We start from the raw sequence: 22,651 nt of genomic DNA on the forward strand, positions 1-22,651 counted from the left end.
ATCAGTCATATCATTGATGAGATAAAAATTTTTATGCAGTTTGCAAGTGCAGATGTGCTTATTCATTTACATTCATATTGTTGTATCTTTGCTATTGTTGGTATTTTAGGGTTGAACCCCAAATAAAGATTGTTTTTATGTTCCTAAATTAGAAAATTTATATTTTATGGATTGGATGAGCTTATGAGTAGTAAAAGTTTTGAATGCTGCAAATAAAGTCATGAGAATTTAAATTACTATTGCCAGATAGCTGAAGTCTTTAGTAGGTAATCAAGATTGTACTTATTCAGGAGCCTCAAATTCATTGAGGCTACTTATTTTAACATGCTACTGTTGGATTATTTTGTGTTATATCTCTAATAAAATATATTTATTTTAGCCCAAAGTAAAGTGTATGAGCAAAAATGGTTGAGCCAATATTTGACTATCAGTTTCGCCTGATTTTGATAGGTGACACAACTGTTGGCAAAAGCTCTTTGCTTAGATACTTCACAGATGGAAAATTTTTTGAGGTAAGCAAGGGTTGAAATGTTGTATTATTATCTTAGGTTCTTTATTTAATGTTAAAAATTGTGCAGCTCCTGAAAAATTTGATTCAATAATTGCAAAATATTTTAAAATTGACTATTCACTGGTTCCCTAACTAGTTTGTGCATGAATGTCTTGTTTCATATACCTACTCAATGCTTGGTGGTATGTAGGTATATATACTGATCCTGTCCTTACTCAGGTTTCAGATCCAACTGTTGGTGTGGATTTCTTTGCCCGACTGGTTGAAGTGGCTGATGGGACAAGAATAAAACTACAACTTTGGGATACAGCTGGACAAGAGAGATTCAGGTTGGTTTTAATGTGCATCAGTAACTTATTTTAAAACTCAACTACCATGGAATGTTAGAATAAATACTGCTTGTGTAAATAAGGCTGTTTGAGTTGATGTATAAGTAGGACAAAATAAACATGGAACTTACAACATGTGAGTGATTGCAAAATTTTGCCTTGTTCTAGTTATTTGAAAATAATGTGTGTTATGATTCATAGTAATGATACTTTATCATCTAGAGTCTTTTTTATGGTGACGTGGTCATCCAGGTGGCTTTGAAAATGCTCCACAATGAATAATGCTGAGCATGGTGTGAAAAAAATTGTAAAAAAATGTTTTTAATTTCTAAATTTTGAAGTTTCGGGTCCCATCTCACCAGAAAGACTTCTTGTGTTTACAATTTTCCAAGAGTTGGGCCCATCAAGTGATGATTAGTGGTACCTCAGGAGTACTAACGTTTTAGTACCAATGCAATGAAATGTAATAAAATGAAAAATATTGCAAAATTATGGACCTGATGAGCCAATCAGTCATCATCCATTTTCAGCCCTCAATTGAACATTAATAGATGCAACATTATTATCTCAGTTACTTTTAATAACTGTGCTGAGTACGTAACAGTTCAAATATATTTATTATTGCTGTACATAAATAAAACTAAATCTGTACTGCTGTGAAAATTTCAGTCAGTTTTGTGTTGCATTGATTATTTATCTTTTTCTCTCAGATCCATCACTCGATCATATTACCGTAACTCAGTGGGAGCGCTTGTGGTGTTTGATGTGTGCAAGAAGCGCAGTCTTGAACACGTGCCAATGTGGATCATGGAAGCTAAGAGACACATGGCACCTCACCAAGCGGTATTTGTTCTAGTTGGAACCAAGGTGTGTGATATATATGGACATTCTCTAAATGAAATGTATTTTTATAAATAAAGTGAAGTTTTGTGATTATTTGGTGAGGTTTTCCTAGAAATTTTTCAATTTCAACTGTAACATTGCCTAGGATGCTACAGAACAACATCCTCAATTTAAAAAAAAAGTGTGTGATTTTGGTTTGGCAAATCCTTTCCAATGATTTCATCTTGAATTACATGGAGAATACATGAACAGGTAGATGAGGAAATAGAACATTTTTTCTAAGAAAAATGGAATATTTTCTAATAGTAAGTAATTAAATTCAAAGATATTCACACATTATCACTGCCCGTTATAAGATATTTATACCTAAGCTAGTTATGTTGGGCTTATGTACATTGCTGAATTATTACTTGACTTTGTTCTTATTGCAGAGTGACCTATCAGAGCAGCGGGAGGTGCGTCGTGAAGACGCTGAGGCATTGGCTAAATTCTATGGGATTAAATATGTGGAAACAAGTGCCTACATGGGCTCCAATGTTGAAAAAGCTTTCACATGCATAACACAAGACGTCTATGATAAGGTCAGTAAGACATTATGATCATTATTATGGTCTCAGTAACAGCATTTGGTACTGCATTGTTATGTGGGTATTATGTTGCATAAGTTTTGAAAGTGCTTCAATCAATTTTGAGTTTAATTTCATCAAAAAATTCATGAGTATAAAAATTTCGATTAGTAACTGTTATATAAAGATTTTTATATTATTAAGTTGCTCATTTGTCAGTCATTCATTATACTAGTATATACCGTAGTTATGTTGCTCTCTGCCATGGCATTATACTTGGCACTTAGTGCATCTTTGTGAACAATTGATGATCAGATTAAGACTTCTGGTGTCTTTTGTAAATGAGAAACTCATTTTAAAACTGTGCAAACATACTCGGAAATATTCCTTGAGGGCAGTGATCAGCAGTTGGATTTTAAGAGCTGGTGAAAGATCTTTAGGAATGGTTTGTTATTTGCTGTTTCTGGAATGGTGGCTCAAAATTTAGTATGCCACTGGCTTGTTCATATGAAGTTAGACATTTCAGCACATTAAGAACCTTAGATATACGTAAGCTTAAAAATAATAGTGCACATCCATTTGCACCTCATTTTATGATAGTTTAACTGCTATGTTGCAGCAAGTACATTGAAAGGAATGTTGTCCTTTTTGGAAGTCATGGATTGCAATTTCTCAATAGATTGTCCTTCAATATTGCCCCATCTCAATGGATTGCCTCTCAATTAATTACTGGCAAAAAAATGAATAAACTGCGGGCAAGCTGACCAGGAAGATCAAAACAGGCATGAAATGAAGACCTCATCTTGTAAGTTTGTGTATGCAAAGGCTCTCAGCATTTAGGCTACATTACAGCGTGCAAGTTTCTACTGACCATGTGCGGGACGTTCCTTTTAATTTCGGTTCTTGACATTACCAGGTGAAGAGTGGGAAGCTGTTTTTGCTCACCGTGATAGAGAATTTTTTTTACTCATATTCCTGATGCCCCCAGGTAAAGGCCGGTGAGCTAGGCACAGAGGAAGGCTGGGACGGCATCAAGAGCGGCTACGGTCGCCTGGGCAGCGGTAACTCAGCCACNATCATGAAAAAATCATTGATTTTTGATTTTTTTGATTTTTTTAAAAAAATCAAAAAAATCGCCAACCCTGCTACAATGTCATTATACTTGACACTTATGTGCATCACGGTGAGCAGATGATGATCAGATTAATACTTCTGGTGTCTTAAATTGTAAATAAGAAACTCATTTTAAAACTGTGTAAATATACTCATAAAAATCCTTTGGAGGCAATGATCATCAGTTTGATTTTAAGAACAGGTGCAAGATCTTTAGTAATGGTTATTTGCTGCTTCTGGAATGGTGGCTCAAAATGCTGTGCTACACAGACTTGTTCATATGAAGTTAGACATTACAGCTTATTAAGAGTCTTAGATATGCATAAACTTAAAAATGATAGTGCTCATCCATTTGCACTTGATTTCATGGTAGTTTAACTACTATCTTTCAGCAAGTGCAGTGATGGGAGGTGTTATTCTTTTTAGAAATAATAGATTGCATTTTTTAATTTGGTACTACAATCAATAACACCTCTAATGGAACATTACAGCTCGAATGATAGTGCAAATTAATGATGGGTGTCATATAAGAATATCCTCAATATATAGTTTCAACTTTTTAAGTATAATATAACTCAACTCTACATTTCTTCCTTGAAATTGCAAAACTGGTAGAATCGGGAATTTCTAAACTGATAAAAAGTCAATAATGAAATGCATTTGTTTGAAAATTTGAACTTGTTTTGACGAATTTATTCAACTGATGCCTCTGATTGCGAGTGAAATGGTGATTGCGGCTGTATCAAATGAAAGTAACATTTAGGCCTTTTAAAAATTACTGGTAAGGAAAAGAATAAACTGCGGGCATGCATGCTGACCAGGAAGACCAAATCAAGCATGAAATGAAGACCTCAGCTTGTAAGCTTGTGTGTGCAAAGGCTCTCAGCATTTAGGCTACATTACAGCGTGCAAGTTTCTACTGACCATGTGCGGGACGTTCCTTTTAATTTCGGTTCTTGACATTACCAGGTGAAGAGTGGGAAGCTGTTTTTGCTCACCGTGATAGAGAATTTTTTTTACTCATATTCCTGATGCCAGGTTGTCACAACGGTGGGAGACGACGCTGGGTGAGTACACGATTGACAGTTGGAGCGAACCTCACAAAAAGCTGTATTGGACAAATTCAACATGCTAACCCTCGTAACTATTACTTTACTTTACTAGAAGGAAGATTAGATTCTCGATAAATTATGTTTTAAAATTATTGTTTACGGATGATGAAGCCGGTGTACACGATGGAAAACTGTGTATTGTGAATCTACTTGAAGCTTGTTTGCTTTTAAATTCATTATTAACTTGTAATGTAGGTTCTATTAGCTTTATTAGGACTTCAAAATCATACAAATGGATGCCTAGACTAGAGCTGCAGGATAATCATATCATGATTAATCATACTCACACAGACAAATATACATGATTGCTTTGATTACTCACGACGTTTCCGGTAGTTCCTATTGTGCCTACAAAGGCCAAATTTAATCAATGGATAAATCGCGCAACCGGACATCCATTGTACGTGGAGATCCTGGGAAATATCCTTCCTGTTCAGTTCCATAACCCTATTGAGGATCGTGCAGTAACACCGACAACCGTTAATTAAAAATGTTGTACTCCAAATTCTACAGCAAAGTAGAAATGTTCATGGGACGTTGTATAAATTTCAAAACTGGGTAACTTAATGATTTGCGTCTGAGTTCACTTGGAGCCTATCCGCTCATTAGCACGGAACACGGATGCGTAACTGGAATTTCGCTTAAGAAACCGATAACCATAAAAAGAAACAGACCAATATTAAATTTATAAATCATACACGTGGTTTGCGAGGGACGAATTTGTTTAAAAAGAACGTGTGAGAGCTGGCTAACCTGACAATTTCAATCATCCTATAATTTAAAAATACGGTTCACCTGATCGCCTGTTTCAGAGGATAAGTTCTCCCACTTGGCCGGTTCAAGAAGATATTCGGGAGCCCTCTTCGCCGTAGCATAAGAAATAGTCCAAGCGACTAGCTTTTTGTACAATATTCACACTGCTTTTCGCTGGGGTATTTGAGTTCAGAGGGTTATTGACGCCAGAGCACGGAAATATCCCGCCCTATTATGTCACAGTTTGTTCACGATGGCAAGTGCGCTGTATGACGACAAGATCGGGTTTGATCTTATCAGCTAAATTAGCTCAAATATTTCGAGATGCTAGATCAGGGTTTTCAACAATGCACTTAACTCAATTCTTTGTGCTAATGCACTGGCTTCGCGTAGCCGTGATGTATCTTAGCTGGATCTCTCTCCGTGCTCAAGCAAAATTCCACCAGTATCGAAAGTTGGATTAAAATTAGTTTTGCTATCATCTGCTGTTTATTTAGATCGCACAGATAACCTGGTTGCTCAGGAATTCTTGCAACTCCTCAAGCGCTATGAAAACTGCAGTACTACTTCAGGCAGGCTTCTTCTTTCGCTGATTTTGTTTAGATGAAAATGCGTTGCAGTGGAAACGCACTAAACTTATTATTAACATCACACACGCCGTATTATTATAGCCTACCCTATATATTATATGGCGCTCAGGACTCGTGGTGGCACTCGGCGCTGGCCGCCACGCTGCTGCTGACCGCGTCTGTCACGGCGCTGCCATCTTCAGCTCCTCTCTCGTCCATCAGTCACGGCGAGAATAACGAGGTTAGAATCTATTATGTATAAATAATAATATATTCTATCCTTTAAAATCTAGAAGTGTAGCGTATGTTTTAGTAATATTTTTCAGAGCTCCTTTATAGCGCAGCAAGCAGTTTACGTTTCAAATATTGTTCATTTAAGGTTTCTGATCAATATGTTAACGTGGGACGCTTTGATTTGGGAAGACATTCTTGTTAGAAGGCTTATTATGTTATTTCAGACTGAGTTGTTTCTTGACTTACACAAAACGCTTTCCACCTGAAAGCGCGACGATGCTCTTATTTTAGATTTAAATTAAAATTCAAAGACAACAGTATTGACAAAATCAAGTTTGAAGCCTAGCCTAAATTATCTCACATGTTAAGGACTTCAGGTGTTGTGTTTTCTTTTATTGATATCCTCGATACTTTTCGTGAAATGAATTAAATCTTTAATCCAGGCAAAACAATTTATAACCTATAGTCTGATTTATGCTTTTACTGTGTAAATTAGAAATTAACTATCGTGCTTGTACGAAACTTCACGCCATTTGTGACAACAAGGCCATGCGTATCACAACACAAATTTAACTTATAATAAAACTTTTGTTCAGACGCGTACGAATTGAAANTCAACGTACCGAAGAAAGATTTGAATATTAGGAACAATGTTGAAGTTGAAAATGAAACGAAAGTTTCAATAGTGCGGCCAAAGTCGTCAGCCTCGTCCCGAAGCGCCTTTCCTCCATTGACACTTGCTGGTCATAACGAAAGTGTTACGGAAATTCACGCAGCTGGTGATTCTGAGGGCTTGAGTAACACACAACGTATGTCAGAAATAGTTGTACATATTCAGGATGAGATTCTATCCCTTTTCAACCAGACTGATCATATTTCGAAAAATATAGAATTCATAGAACATAAGCTGTCGGCCTTGCTAAGCAGAGCGAGAGAAATAGTGAGTTCGACTTCCTTGTAAAGCTCAGAAGTGGGCAGCAAAATAAGCCTTTCGCGGCTCTCGAATCTTCGCCAAAAAACGGCCTACTTCTCTCACAAAAAAGCCAAAACAGCCCAAATTAAATATTTATTAGTTAATTGGAGTTGCAGCAGAAATAGCCATTCTGAAGCACAATCTCACTTCACCGACATATATATATATATATATTTTTTATTGTTTGATGTAGCCTAGTAATCATATCTCAAATGAATTATTTTAAAGCCAATATATCTCACCAAGAAACAATCCTGAATGTAAGCCTTGACTTGAGCTCTGATTATAATTAATGTCAACAAAGAATCAATTGAGTAAATTGAAAACAGAAAAGCTCTATAAATTAGCATTGACGCAAAATAAAAAAATACTCATTAACAAATTAACATTAACAAAACTCGTGTCATTTGACCGGATCTTTTCATGACTGGCGATAGTTTGAAGTAGCTACTAAGACTTCCACCGGGTTCGATAAGGAGCTAGGCATTTCAAATCTGAACATATATTTTTCCATAGCTTTATCTAGTCTGTTCTTGAACGCGTTCATACTTCGAGCGCCAACGATGTCATCGGGGAGGCTGTTCCACATGTCGGTGATTCGATGCGAGAAGCGAGATCTTGATCCAGTTTGGTAAAAAATGACGTATCAGTGCTGCACACAGCAAGTGTGTCACTATTTGGGCAAAATTTTTTTAGTGTGGAAACGTTTGCATGTAGGTATGAAAATAAATTTATTTTTTATGTTATTGTAATATTTCAGGTTGAATGAATAAGTCCAGATGAAATAGGCGCGACAATTGACGGTTGTAACAATGTCGTATGTAATTACGGGCACGTTATTGCATGGCGAAAATATATGTAAACATTTTAGGGCTCATAGAGTAAACATTTAGGGCAATCGCATCATAATCTGGCGGTACACGTGCGAACGTTCTTAATTTAATGTATAATATAGTTTCAAGCCGTTAAGAATTCTGATTGTTACTCAACATCAAAAATTAACTATATTACCAGAATGTTAGGCAATTCCACAGTTCAATATTCTAGAGAAGCAAAATCAGTCAATGCTAACTTCTTTGGTGCATTGAATAAGTTATTTGAAACATAAACGCAAGTTTGCCATTACATCAGCAAATGTAAATTCTTTAGTCAGTCGTAGAAATCGTGTGATGATCAAGACCAAGACAATACTTTGGCCCAGGTGAAAACAATATTATTCGATCCCCACGGTTAGACTCGGCGAGTTAATGAACTTGAAAAATATGGAGGAGGGCAGTTGAACTCAGTTAGGGTCAGTCTACCACTAAAAATTTTAAACATGTGATAAGAAACGCTGAGACCTAGACATTTCGTTGTACGTGAATATGACATCCATTACTGATAGCTGGCATGCCAACTGCTGATGGATATCTCAGCAACGTGTTGCTCTGGGAGGAGTGAACTCATGAACCATGGCTTGTAGTTGTGGTGACGGATGCTTGTCCATATTATTGTCTCACACGTCAACGATTTTTCTGCGACATCTTATTTGCCGAACTATTTTCAAGTCCAACGGTGCACAAAACCCTCAGTTTTACTGTAGTGTATGCAATTCTTTGAATTTAAAAGCATGTGAACTATCCACTGAACAATAGGAAGTGAGATTGGTGGAAAGCATTAAATTTCGTTCATTTATATTTTGAATTATATGGAATTAATTTTGGAATTTTCAGTGCCACGTCCAAGCACAATATTGACAACATCAAGAATAATATTAGATTAAAAATTATTTTTTAAAGAAAACACTTCCAAATAGGCCAGTGTCTCCGAAGTTACACATATACAATGAATTTCTCATTTTAAATTTAAATATCGATAAATTATTTCTAATTTTTTTAATATTAACTTTTTTGCATTTTTAAAATAATTTATTCTGTCAATTAATTCAAGCATTGTCTCCGACCATACGCAAGTGTGCAAATTTTCAGATCGATTGGACATGTAGAAGTGTGTTAAATATCGATTATAAGATTTGCTGCAGATAAACAAACAACAAGAAGTGAAGTTAAATAGAAGTGTTGTAATAAAAATGATACAAATGTAGATTTTGAACATGAGTTTGGTACTGAATTATTCTGCATCCCAAACTGATTAAAACATAATTAATTAGTTTTTGTTTTTGTGTCTCCGTGATGAGTTAGTCACGATGGCCATAGCTTAAGAATTGTTCGGTAACAACAAAACCTTTTATTAGCCACACAAAACACCTTTTGCCGACAAAAGGAAAAAAAATCATAACATTTGTGGCTCACAATTACATTAAGCAATTCATCAACATAATGAAGATTGAAATTAAGGAATTTATCCCTATTTGATTTTATTAACAATTTGATTTATAAATTTACGTAGAATCAAATGTTCGCGTTAATTTTTATCATTAGCTTGATAACAAAGAGAATATTCATCGAAACTGTCCGTGACAAAATTTCCAAAATACATTCTTTTACTTTCAAAAATTTTCTTGCCTGTTACTTCGTGGCGATTAAGATTTTGAGAGACAGGGCCAGCCATGGTTGAACTAGTATAAGGTTGACCCATGAGAAGCTCATTTTTGTGGATGTAGTTTGTTGTTCGCCTGTGACGTCACTGATCTCAGTGACGTCACAGTCATTATAGGTGCTTGTACAAGGGGATAGTGCAGACGGCTAGTAAATCTGGCAAGTGTCAACCGCTTGGTGACTATCCGGCAAGTAAGCCTGTACACACGAGGAGAGTATAAGGTGCCGCTATCTTTTCGTGCACGCCCGCCAGTGAGTCGTTAGAAGCCGTCGAGTGAGGTCTGCGAAGATGGAGAGTGGGATCACCTCCAACAACTCTAGTCTGTACGTCATTTTTATACTCTTTTTTCTAGATCTTAAAAATGCAACGTTGGGAACAACTAAACACTGACTAATAAGATCTTCTTTCAGATTCAAAATACTCGTTTCTCTCTTCATTTTGTTGGAGTAACCATCATGGCAAACATTCCACTTTAATTCATATTTTTGGAATATTTCAAAGAATAATTTGATTATCGTCTGGAATCCACTTTGTTGGGTTCTTCTTAGAACCATTATCGTTCGAACAAGCCATGATTCACTTGACCCAAGATAATTCGCAAGAGCGGCACAAATGCTCTCACCATGGCTGCATCAGCGCTACTAGCCACTTCTCCAGCGCACAAATCAACACATCGTTGTCGCTCGCGGCCACGACTCGGGCACTTGCCGGCGCATGCCTCTGAAGCGGCTGAACCCCTATACACGAGGCTAGTATTGTGGACAGTTCAAGCGGCGGATGAACTAGCGGCTAGTACTATCCCTGTGTACAGGCACCTTAACCACTCACCGAAATGCGATCAAACTAGTAAAGCAATCTGTTGTGGGAATGACTGGATTATTTACGTTTCTCGATCTCAGTGACGTAACAAGCAAGCTGAAATGAAAGATGTATATCCTCGCGGGACAACCTTATATAGTTCAGCCATGATGCCAGCCATAGTTAAAACACGGTAGATTCCGTCATAAAACTCAGTCGTAGAAATACACGGTGGCTAAAAATACGCATTGCATAAAAAATGTTAAAGAAAAAATTACCGGATTGATTGGAACATCGCTATACATTCAGAAAATAAATTGGGTTATATTGTCCGAATAAAGAATTTTACATGTAGCACTGATACGTCCTTTTCCTGAGCAAAACCGGGTCAAGATTGTCCACACGAGGGGGAGAAGTGCATCGCTATTTGGACAAAGAGTCTCTCAATATATATTTTCACTTTTTCATAGTTGGGTTGAAGACTTGAAGTGTCAAATGCACCTCACCATCCTGATCCCTGTCACTTATTTTTGCACACTACTGACGGGAAGTGTCAACCGTGCAGGTGCTGGCCGTGCTGCAGCTCGCGCCGTACGCCCTGTATTTGCGATACTCCTGCAAGGCTGCCGCCATCGACTGTAAGATCATCACAACTTGAGAATTCGTTTATTGATTCCATGTTATAACTTTAACCTAAGTTTGCAAAAGCTAGAAATATCCACACTGAAATATTTATCTGGAATAATACCAGAAGTTAAATCACTTATTTGCGACCATCACAACTTGAGACAATGCGTTTATTGATTCCATGTTATAACAGTAAGAAAATTTCCACATTGAAATATTCCTGGTATAATACCAGAAATTAAATCTGATATCAATTATTTGCATTGCAGACATTTGGATCTTTACATTACTTGGATGTCTAAACTTCGTCTACATCTGGCACAACTGCAGACTCATCTTCATGTTGCGGCAGGTGAGAATAACAGACAAAAACCCTGTATTTACTAGATCATTTGTTTACAGACGATTAAAATAGGAATGACATCAACGAGTGTCTGTTATATCATTTTATTTCTAATAATCTACTGACTTTCTAGTGTATTTTCAATTACTATTATTATTATGTAATAGCAACAGACATGAGGGAGGTGACAAAATTATGGTACGCGAAGACAATCCAAGTAGTATGCTAGCATTTTACGGTGAGGAATGACTTTTAATCAAGCATTAAAAAAAATTACTGACAAATAAGGCAAGATAATGGCCAGTATGCACTAGCACTACAAAATAGGGCACTAGCACTACGAAGTAGCACTATGCACTACGACGTGTCCTGTTGGTATGCTAAATACGTCACAGACACTAAGCACTTCGAAGTAGCTCCACAATGTTTAGTGTCGCTTAGTGTCGCACTACTGATTCGTATGCAGAAAGATTTTGAAGTGCTACTTCGCTGTTAGAGTACTTTATAGTGCCGCACTACGCTATGAGTCTATTGAGGAATGGTAGTTAAGTGCTCAAATAATTAATTATTCCCTAAGTAATTCTTATTCTTTGCAGAAGATTGATGTAAAATGTTTAATTGTGATGGTAATGGTACTAATGAAAATTGTGATGGTGAGCTGAAATTCGCAATGCGTCTGCGCACCTTTCCCATCATATATTCAAAGTCCACGCTCACCAAAGACATCGAACAAAAGAGAGAAGCATGGAAAGTTCTTGCAGAAGAATTAAAAATGACTCCAGATAAAATAATAAAAATAAAATTCGAAACATGGTCTCAAAAAAAAAAGAAAAGTATTTTTTACTTCTACGCTGTTCATCTGTTTCGCCAAGGAAAATGTCAGCCATAAGAATAACATGTTGTTCACTGAAGTGGTACACTTTTTCATATTCATGGCATGTAGTTCCTGAGGTTTTTACGCGATGATGCCTTTGCTGTAAGCCAAACAGATCCATAGCTGACGAAGTAAACAAGGTTAAATATACCGTAGTGTCGTCGTGAAGTGCGGTGTGTAGGACACTTCAGATTTTTGTAGTGCGCGTTATGCTTATGGCCCTATTTAGCATACCAACCGTAGTGTTCCATGCCGCACTATGGCTTGTAGTGCGTAGTGCTACTTCAAAGTGCTAGTGCCCTATTTAGCATACCAACCGTAGTGTTCCATGCCGCACTATGGCTTGTAGTGCGTAGTGCTACTTCAAAGTGCTAGTGCCCTATTTAGCATGCCAACCGTAGTGTTCCATGTCGCACTAGTACCGCACTACGGCTTGTAGTGCGTAGTGCTACTTCGTAGTGCTAGTGCCCCATTTAGCATACGGGCCAATGTGCCAACGATTTAAAAGTTGCCACATGCTATTACCTTGATCACAGCGGTCCACTGTTAAATTCAAACAGTTCATTCATTGAATGCGTTCATGATTAATTAAATAAATTAATTAGCGACGAATGATACGCATTTACGGTTAATATGTAGTATTGGTGGTAGACCGTGGTACACGGCAGGTACCGGGTTGTACGCGGTGTCTGTATCAAACCCGCAAATGGTTCCTGCATGGTCGCAAAAAGTTTGGGGAAGCCAAGCCATAGTATTTATGTTGGAGTATCATCGGGAAGTGCCATAACTTTTTAAACAGCAATGATGCAACATTTTTTTGGACGTAAATTCCACCATAAAGCAATAGTTACACTGAATATTTTAAATTTAGAAATATAACAACTAGAATGTAAAGATGAATAATCCATCTATTTCAGCTTCGTCTTATGTGAAGTTGCATTTTCTATTAATTATATTCTCTTGAATATTTGTTTTGAATTCTTCTATTCCAACGTATTTAACATTTTCATAGAAATGCAGAGTAACTCCGTCCATATATATACTTCTTTTTGCTCGACGGTAGCGTCGTTTTTATAGAGGCACCTGGGATATGAAACTGATATTATTTCTATTTATTATACTAATAATTTCTTTGTTAGCAGAACGTGTTCTCGGATATCAAACTGATATTATATGATATTATTATACTAACAACATCTTTGTTAGCAGAACGTGTTCTCGCAGAGGAGCGCGTCTACCTCCCGAGTTTGGTTTGGCGCGGCGCTGCTCTACCTTCTGGCAGAGTGCGTTCAGACCTTCTTGTGGCTCTACTTATGGGACTTGCTTCCCTTACTCACATCATTGATAAATGTGCCTTTCTCTGCCATCTTTTTTATAACTGGGAGCAGACAATTGCACAAAGTCAACACGGAGCTACGAGATAGAGAAACAAGAGCAAGCAGCGATTGAAAATTCTGGGGCAATGTACTTGCCTCAGTTACTAAACTAAACCTCACCACTAACGGAAAACGTCGTTGCAATTGATCATCATTTCATAAAATAACTAATCGATACGATGCAAGTCATTAAGATTGCAGATTGTACATCATTGTTCGCCTTCTCTGTACGTATTAATCGCTATTCATCTTTTTGTGTGTGTGTAAAGTTCAGACAAAATTCCATTTGAATTTATTTCCTTAATGCAGCCGTCAAGTATTTCGCATGTAGCAGTGTATTGTTTCGGAATGTTGCATAAAACTACAATAGAGTATACAAAACTTTCGTTGACAACTAGCCAATTCATATGCGAATAAAAATTAAACAAGACGATGTCATACAATGACCGGACTAAAGATATCGCCAGATTAGCTGGGGGATTAGATTAGCTACATGAACATTCTATGCATCAATTTGATAAATTTAATTATCAACAATTACTCCATTCCGTCTTTTTCAAACATAGTGAATGATATGAAACTGCAGGCCTATTCTTCAATGCCGAAGATTCTATACTATAAGCACAAGTTGTAAGCTATTTTCCCTGACGCATGTAAGTGATCCAATGAATCACTTATGGGAACCTAACTGTTGCTGCACGTAATGCATGGTTCTCATTATCACAGTCACTCGAGGCTTGCACTCCGAGTTCAGGGTAGCGCATCAGTACGCTAGTATGGATAGATGAAATAAAACTCTCGATTAATAGGAGAATATACTTAGACCTCAATATACACGGACGGTTAAATATTTAATAAATTAACTGAAGTCCATCACTTAACTTTATATCACTGGTGTAGACCTCATTTTGGCACTCATTTGTATTATTTACAGATAGATTTCAGCACAAGGTCCACGAGGTATAAATGAAGCCGTTTACTTTGTACTCGCCAGGCAAGCCATAATTGCCATGGAGTTGAGGCGTGGTCACGACAGAATAAACGCATTTAGACACCACCCTCTCCTTCCCAAATAATACGACTCATTAGAAACAGAATCATGAATTTAAAACTGAATCGAACCATAAGCTGTAACATTCTCAAAAATCACGTGTCCCATAGAATAAAAGAACTAATTTTTGTTCAACTAAACGAACTATTTTTAGCACATTTTCTCATTTTAAATGGAAAAAAGGCGCTATTGTGCTCGCCATGTCTGTCGGTTTGTCTGTCCGTCCGTGACTTCACGTTTTCGTCGACGAGAAAATGCGGTCTCTGTCACTCACTGCAGTAAGTACCGAGTTATATTTTTTGAGTCTTATACCTAAAATGTGTTTCGGAGACTAAGCTAATAATAAAAAAGGAAAAAAGAAAATGATTGGCCCAAAAAATCGACTACATTTATGAACACGGTTGTCCTCATTAAAATACAAAACAACAACTCATGTGAACTCCAAAGGCAACAACAATCGAGTTTAACTCAAGTGAAGGTAACAAAATAATAAGCAGTGACTTGGATGATTGAGCAATAGAACACAATGAAAATCATTTCGAGTTCTTCATTTACTTGAAAAAGCTGGTACTGTTAAATTTACGAACTGAAGATGTCATTCTTGAGAAGCTTCAACTGATAAAATTTTACTAAATGATATAATCACTAGCGAGTCGCGACATAATGCTAATTATTTGCATTTGATTTGAATCCTTCCGATAAGATTATGATCACTTCCAGTATCAGCATGAAATCTAGCGTGCAAAAAATAAATATATGAAGACTCAGTGGATAATTACTCATGGCTTCCAATGGTAATAGTTTCATCGAGATAATCACAATATAAAGTAAAACTAGTTAGACAAAGGAAGAAAGTAACATTTATTTTTCTCGGTAAAATGCTGCCAGTCAGGCGGACCATAGTGTCTAGGATATTTAACTATATTATTTCAGAATCCATTTGTACATAGAAACTTTTATGGATTAAATGAACTTTTTCTATATTTTGGTAAAAGCTGTTTATGAGAATCTTATCCTACTTTGCCGTAATTTAAACCTCGTTTATTGACTTAATAAACGTCCTTAATGTTTAGCCGTCATTACATAGTCAACTGAGAACCTAACAAACTTCACGGCAGGAGCAACGTGCTGCCCCAGCACATGCAGCAGCTGTGCAGACTATTCATACTCCACGCCATCGTTTACGCAATAATGACTTATTGAGCATTTGTAGGAACTCAAATTCAAATTCAAAATTATAGATAAGTGATTATCTTGGGGCTGACGAAATCCTATAAAATAATTTCAGTGGTCTCTTAAAAAGTCATCACAAAAAGCCTATCATATCTAAAAAACCAATCAATAACTAATGTGCAGGAATAGTGACGGAACTCGATTCATAGACATATTTAGGTCTACATATAAATATCTGTGATGTCGTTGAGCTACCAAGAGTTATATCTCACTGGTCATCAGAGAGCGGGATGAAACTTGGGACCTCATCATCTAAAGTAAAGCTACACAAAGGTGCGACAAAGACTACTTCACTATCATCCACTAATTTGTACTTACCTGCGTTGAGAGCTTCGGTACTCACGGTAACGCCGCTCGTCGTAGCGGACGAGTTACCAGAACTTGCACGCATTTCCTGGGTACGCGACTGCATCTTCTCGACGAGTTTCATTACGCGAAGTTTTTTGTCCAACAAACTGTCAACCTCTCCTGGAATCTGAGACAAAGATTTCGCAGCTACGTCACTTGCTATGCGATCGCTGTTGAAGTACCTCGAGTGTTCAGTGGTCTTAACAGCTCCTTTCTTCTTTTTCTTCTTCATCTTGGAGTCATTAGGGGAAGTTTGAGAGGAACCCACGGCTCCCAAAACGTACCGTCGGTCGTCCGTACTGGCCGTACTTGAGAGCCGTCGGCGGCGGTTGACGGGCGGTCGTACACGCCCTGTGTTGGGGCCTGTGTTGGGGCGTCGGTGTTTGGGGTGCGGCAAGGGGCAGGCGACCCGCGGGCAGCGGCCCGTAGCTTTGTACTCAGCGCACTCCAGCAGGTGCTGTAGCTTGCACTGAAACATTGAGGTGTCATGAACATCGTTGGGTGATTACTTTAATTGTTAGTTGGTGCTGTTGTAGTTCAATAGATTTAGACTAGTTTGAATTGGTGTTATTTTAGTTCAACAACTTGATTACCCTAGCACATTAACCCGGCATTGATATGGATTGATAATTAGCTTTGAGGCTAAGGATCCCGTTGTAAAATTGTCCCCGGTATTTGAAATTAATAAATTTAATCAAATAAATCGTTTAATAGTTCCATTTCCATTTTTACTTTTTTTAAAAGCTCCATTAAAAACAGTTTTTAATTTCGAGAGATACCCGCGTACTTTTCAAGGAACAAATTGCCGATCTAACTAACCAGCATGCATCCCACTTAACTGCAATCCCTCGTGAGATCAGTGTTATTGAAATGATAATTCTGATCCAACTAGTACTATGTCATTACGGTAAGTATGTCGGTTAGAGAAAAAAGAGCCCATAAACTTCCGAGGTTTGCTTTCAAACACCCATGGACATAAACCTTCTAAGAAATATATTAGATTACCATGCTGACTCGGTGTTGGTCGGAATAGATTAGGTATAATCACAGAGATTCGTATTGTGGATACGCATCGGTATTTTCATTGCCAGGGCCCATACTTTCAAAAGAAGTTAAGAGATCGTAAGTTCATCAGCCAATCATTGACGGTCTTTCAAGCAAAATCCACCAATCATAGACAAGAAAATAGAGCGTAAGTACTTACGTTAACTTAGCGAGTTTTGAAAGTATGGACCCAGGCTTCCAACACACTTACGAATTTTAAGAAATGCATTAATGGTTTCAAAATAATAAACTTTAGAGAATGATTGAAGACACATCACATCTATTACACATCAAAATTGTTGGATATTTTACTGCATGATCTCAATTACCTTTACGTAGTCTATAAGTTAAAATGCCCAAAAATTGAAAGAGTAAGTACGGTAGTTAACCAAAATTAAACTTTATTATCCAATAGATTTACGACATTAATCTAAATGGAATGGTCTGACAGAATAAAAAACATTCCAGGTAACCAAGCATTCAAGAAATAGAGACTAAGAGCTTCAAACTCTAGAGGTACGGTAAAAAACAATAATATGACGCGTAATATGCCACAAGAATGAGACATATGACGAGTGATACGATAAAAAAAGATGCCATAGGACGCAAGAAAATGGCATATGACACCCAAATCTAGAGACGGTCTGACCTGCATATGAAGGTGAAATGATAATGAATGAAATGATTAGATGTTTCTCTCGACTATCATCTTTGTCCTTAGGGACGCATGAAAATGGTTTAAAACTTGATAAGTACAGTAAGTTAGATTAATTTGAAATTGATCAATTAAATATATTTGAATCTGATAACTACTTTTAATTGAAATCATGACAATTCCCTAAAATTGTTTTAAACTTTTATTAATTCCTTCAAGTCCACACAATTGTTTCTCAAAATGTAAATTTGAATAAATTTTTTGTAGTAAAAAATTCTCTCGAATTCATTCTACAGCAATACTGTTTCTGATAATTATTCGATCAGTTGAATATATGTACTGTATATATAGGTACCTTACACACTAAGGCAATAGATGGATGGATTTAAACAAAAAATAATGAGTAAATAATGCTATTGAGGATAGAATGAAATTAATGGATTCTCTTGACACGACTTTGTTTATAATACACAGTCATTTTCATAGAACCAGCTTACCAATACAAGAAATACAATTACTAAAGGTGAGAAAGAAAGGGAATAAGTGACAAAGTGAAGGATGTCAATAAACAACATACCGAGTGCATAAATTGTAAATAAATTGTAAATCGCTTAAGCGATTCATACAACCAGCTTACCAATACACAAATACAATTACTGTAGGTGAGAAAGAAAGAGAATAAGTGACAAAGTGAGGGATGTAACCACGTACCGCGTGCATATAGCGACTCTGCTCGGATTGTGTGCGTAGGGACAGGCCTTGTCACGGAAACACCGGCCATAGCGATGGTAGTAGCGGCAGTATGTCACGGCTCCTGGTGACTTCTTGCTGCCACTCGAGGATGTTGAGGATGTAGAGCTTGAACTAGGATTGGAAGGCGTTACAGTGGTATCTAAATTAGTACAAGAAGCTTCTGTTCTCTTTGCTTGCAAAGGAGATGAAGAACTCAATGCAAGAACTCGACGTCGCAGTACAAGGACGCTGCGTCGTTTGGCCGCCCTGAGTGCAAAGGAAAACATTATCGACAAGTTTGGACTTTTCACACATGAGTGTGGATTAACTAATAATTAACACTACAGATTTGTTAATTGAAATTAATCAATAGCGTAATAAAGCATATGAATATATATATGACATCAATAAGATAAATTTATATACTGATTTATTTATTTTAATTATAAATTTATACAAGATTTTATATAAATCAAAGGTAAATTTATATAAGATTTATTTATATACAACAAATTCATTTGCTTGAATAGATCAACTTTAGATTTGTAGAGATGTAACTCACGTGATGTGACGCTGCAGAGCCAGCGCCTTGAGGGCGTGCGCGGCCAGCGCCTGCTCCTGCTTGTCCTCGCTTGTCAAGGAACGCTGCGCTGATGATCTTCTGAATTGGTCTGTTCCCAAAACATTGTTTCTAGTTTTTGGTATGAAATTGGTTTTCTTCAGTGCATTCCTATTAGCAATAGAGGGATTGAAAGGTCGTCTCATAGAATAAAAGGACCTGTTCAAATATCTGCTGGCATTGACAACAGTATAAGCAGATTGGCCAAATCTGTTGTTGAGATAAGATCTGCATGCTGGCTGCCCTGCACCAGGTAGCTGGGGCAAGTTGGGACGACTGGAGTCACTTTTAGAGGCTTGTAATGTCTTCACTACTCCAGTTTTACCTGAAAAAATTGTATTAGAATAGAAATACATCTACACTAATGATTACACTGAGCAAATTGCTTGTAAAAAAATTGTAAATAAACTGGCAATAATGTTGAGAAAATTATAAAAAAAGTTTTACATCAACATCACTGAAGGTATCTTAAAGGAAGAAACCAATTGTCTTGAATACATATATAACCTCATTCATTATATAATTATTTCGTAGCACAAGAGCTGCTCAGTGATGACAGCACTTCATTATGATATAACATGCAATGAAAATATTACCTGCAGCACTGTGATTTATATTGACCACTTGTTTCTTCAACGATGTGGATGTCGACTTGTACATGGACTCTCCAATTCTAATGAAACGATCGCTTTTCTTGCTCATATTTTTTGATTTGTCAACAGGTAAATATCGGTGTGGATTTTGTGTTAAGCTCCCTTGATATCTGCTGCCGTTTCCATATTTTCTAACGCCAACATCGATGCTCCGTCTTACTAATTTTCGAGCACAGTTCAACGAATAATCCCCATGATGAAATGAGCTATTGACCCTGCAGAAATGTTGAGGAACATTGCGAGGGGCAACCACGGATTTGCGTATAAGCTTGTACTTGGATCTGAGATTGATCATGGAGTTAGGGACCGTAGATAGGCTGAGTTCTGGAGCCACTCCTGGAAACATTTTTTTGCAGCAGTTTAATTCATTCGATGATGAAGAGCTCTGATAAGTTCTTGAGGATGATTGAGAAACTGCTCCTGAAGCCAAGTTTTTTTGGGTAAGTTTAGTTCTTGACACACTAAACAGCTTTGCTTTGTCAATTAATGAGTATGTATCTTTCTTCTTATTGCAAGAAATTTGGACTGAAGCACTTGAAGTAGAACTGGAACCAAAATGTGTAGCTGACACGCTGTGAGCATTTCTGACAAGTTTGTTCTTGGTATTTACAAAAAATTGAGCTGCAGGGCCATCATTTCTTGAGGTATTTTTAGGCTTCAGAATTGAAGCATTTTCCCGGGTCATATTGGATTCCATCACAGTTCTGTCAGTTGTTATTTGGCAGTCATTCTTTGAAGCAGGTGAGGAACCAATTTTACTGACAGTGGAAAAAGTATTTTCTGTGCAATTCACAACTTTCATACCATTGTCCTCATCCCAAGATTTAAGTTGAGGAGGCATATTTAAATTAGTCACTTCTTTGACAGGCTGTTTTAATTTCTTAGCATCATAAAACTTTGGGTTTACCAAAACTTTTCTTTTCCGTTGAGTGCAACTTTTCATAGGCATAATTCCATCTCCTAATGAAGCACATGAATTGATTGAATCATGAAGATGGTGTTTGCTGAAAGGATGAGCAATACCAGCACCTTGTTGTGTTACAACCACAGGAAGAGACTTGTCAACATTTATGACTGTCTCATTACTTGATTTAAGAGTTGAGTCATTTCTTGTGTCATTTGCTGAGTTATGTGCCTTGGGGACAAAATTTGGGTTTACATAGAATGAACCTCCCTTTTTGTTCATAGAAACGTCTTTTATAGTTGAGGAATGTTTAAATTCAGTGGAAGTATGAAGATCCTGAGAACTCAAAGCCCAGGCACCTAAATTTTCTATTGGTCTTGCATTTGGAAGCACAATTTGTGGATATTTCTCAAGTGATTTGGAGCAGTAAACCAAAGGTGAGGTTGAAATTGCAAGTCTAGGACCAAATGGATCTTTTTTATCAGCATATTGGCACTGAGTGCTATCGTAATATGTGTAAGGGTTACCTAACACAGCATTGGCGTTCTCAGCACACATCCCAGCAGTGAAGGAAGTAGCCACTGCATTGTGGGTCTTGGGAGGAGCACCATTTACTGGGATATATCCAACATGATTCATATGAGTTTCAGAGTAATTGGTCATGGACGTTGAACCAGATTGTTCAACAACATTTGTGCCAGTTTCTAGTGCAGCACTGTTCTGCAGGATCAGAGGTTTTTGGTTTTCAGCAGGTTTATTGCTAAGAGCGCAGTCAGATTCAGCAGCAAAATGAAGCATGGATGGGATTTGTGAAGCAGAAGCAGCCATGAAGTGAGGATTAATATGTACTTTCACTGAACTAGTAAAGCTTCCACTTTCATGGACTTTTGTGGAAGAAAAGTTAGCTTCAGCCATAATGATCATCAAGATATTGAATCAGGATTGTTTAAAACTAAACCTGAAATAAAATTAAATATTATTATAATTCTTTCCTACCCAATTCAAAATTTTCAGTACTTCACAAATATGGTTAAAATCACATACCTTGACACATTAACTCTGATTGCTTCATCTTGTACTATTATTTCATTTTATGTACTAATATGAAATATGCAAACTGAAGATTTAATTGATTTTTCATTGGTCCTAAATATTCTACTACTGGAATAATACCGTAAAATGGGATAACTTTGACCACTTTTTTTTTTAAAATGATGCCATTTTTTTGCTAGACAAGTTAAACTTAATTGAAACATGCAAAATACAGGGCAAAATACAAAAATACACCATATATTGCTCGCTCCTGCCTCTCATAGTTTTAATGTAATTTAAAAAAAGTGATGGTCTTTGTAACCCCAGCTCTTGGGGTTTCTTTGACCGGGTGGTAAAATCAATTTAATTTTTTGGTAAAATAACTCCAAATAACTCCAGGTTTTGGTGCATTGTAGTACCGTAGAACTTTTCTAGTTATATATGCAAATGACAAATTTTAGGAAAGTGTCATAGTTTGCAAATTGGGGGCGCCGCAACCCAATGGGCAAAATGTGACTACCTAATGACAGCCATGATGGGGTAACATTGACTGGCTTGGAAATTAAGTTAAAATTACCACATATAAGACTCTGTAGAGTCAGAAACATAAAGAAAAAACATTAATGGGTGTATCAAACATAAAATATGTTATATAGGTACCTATGGTAATTTTAACTTAATTTCCTAGCCAGTCAATGTTACCCCGTCACGGCTGCTATTAGGTGGTCAGAGCTACCCCATTGGGAGGCCGCAACCCCCATTTGCAAAATATGACACTTTCCTCAAATTTGTCATTTGCATATGTAACTAGAAGAGTTCTA

General features: G+C 37.0%; 2 protein-coding genes across 2 annotated transcripts; one reads left to right on the forward strand and one right to left on the reverse strand.

Annotated features, from left to right (window-relative positions):
- The first annotated feature begins 379 nt into the window (after window positions 1–379).
- Window positions 380–12,935, forward strand: LOC108669592 (ras-related protein Rab-39B). Its single transcript, XM_047880969.1, has 9 exons — window positions 380–512; window positions 731–840; window positions 1,551–1,707; window positions 2,115–2,264; window positions 3,238–3,318; window positions 5,927–6,037; window positions 10,905–10,977; window positions 11,236–11,318; window positions 12,852–12,935. The coding sequence occupies exons 1-9, from the start codon at window positions 405–407 to the stop codon at window positions 12,933–12,935; spliced, it is 957 nt and encodes a 318-aa protein (XP_047736925.1). The 5' UTR covers window positions 380–404.
- A 1,671-nt stretch (window positions 12,936–14,606) lies between these two features.
- On the reverse strand, window positions 14,607–21,756 carry LOC108669593. Its single transcript, XM_047880970.1, has 5 exons — window positions 19,838–21,756; window positions 19,185–19,566; window positions 18,595–18,889; window positions 16,162–16,660; window positions 14,607–14,623 (listed from the first exon to the last, which is right to left on the reverse strand). Exons 1-5 carry the CDS (start codon window positions 21,720–21,722, stop codon window positions 14,607–14,609), a joined length of 3,078 nt encoding a protein of 1,025 aa, XP_047736926.1. The 5' UTR covers window positions 21,723–21,756.
- Between the last annotated feature and the right edge of the window lie 895 nt (window positions 21,757–22,651).

This window comes from Hyalella azteca, unplaced genomic scaffold (genome assembly GCF_000764305.2).
Source record: "Hyalella azteca isolate HAZT.00-mixed unplaced genomic scaffold, Hazt_2.0.2 contig6698, whole genome shotgun sequence".
Taxonomy (NCBI): Eukaryota; Metazoa; Arthropoda; class Malacostraca; order Amphipoda; family Hyalellidae; genus Hyalella; species Hyalella azteca.

Excerpts from the sequence above, each read along its gene's own strand:
- LOC108669592 (XM_047880969.1), top strand. The coding sequence starts at position 405 with ATGGTTGAGCCAATATTTGACTATCAGTTTCGCCTGATTTTGATAGGT. Across the intron at positions 1,708-2,114 it reads TTGTTCTAGTTGGAACCAAG|AGTGACCTATCAGAGCAGCG; the intron begins GTGTGTGATATA and ends TTCTTATTGCAG. Across the intron at positions 10,978-11,235 it reads CAAGGCTGCCGCCATCGACT|ACATTTGGATCTTTACATTA; the intron begins GTAAGATCATCA and ends TTTGCATTGCAG.
- LOC108669593 (XM_047880970.1), bottom strand. The coding sequence starts at position 21,722 with ATGATCATTATGGCTGAAGCTAACTTTTCTTCCACAAAAGTCCATGAA. Across the intron at positions 19,567-19,837 it reads TATAAATCACAGTGCTGCAG|GTAAAACTGGAGTAGTGAAG; the intron begins GTAATATTTTCA and ends CAATTTTTTCAG. Across the intron at positions 18,890-19,184 it reads GCTCTGCAGCGTCACATCAC|GGCGGCCAAACGACGCAGCG; the intron begins GTGAGTTACATC and ends CTTTGCACTCAG.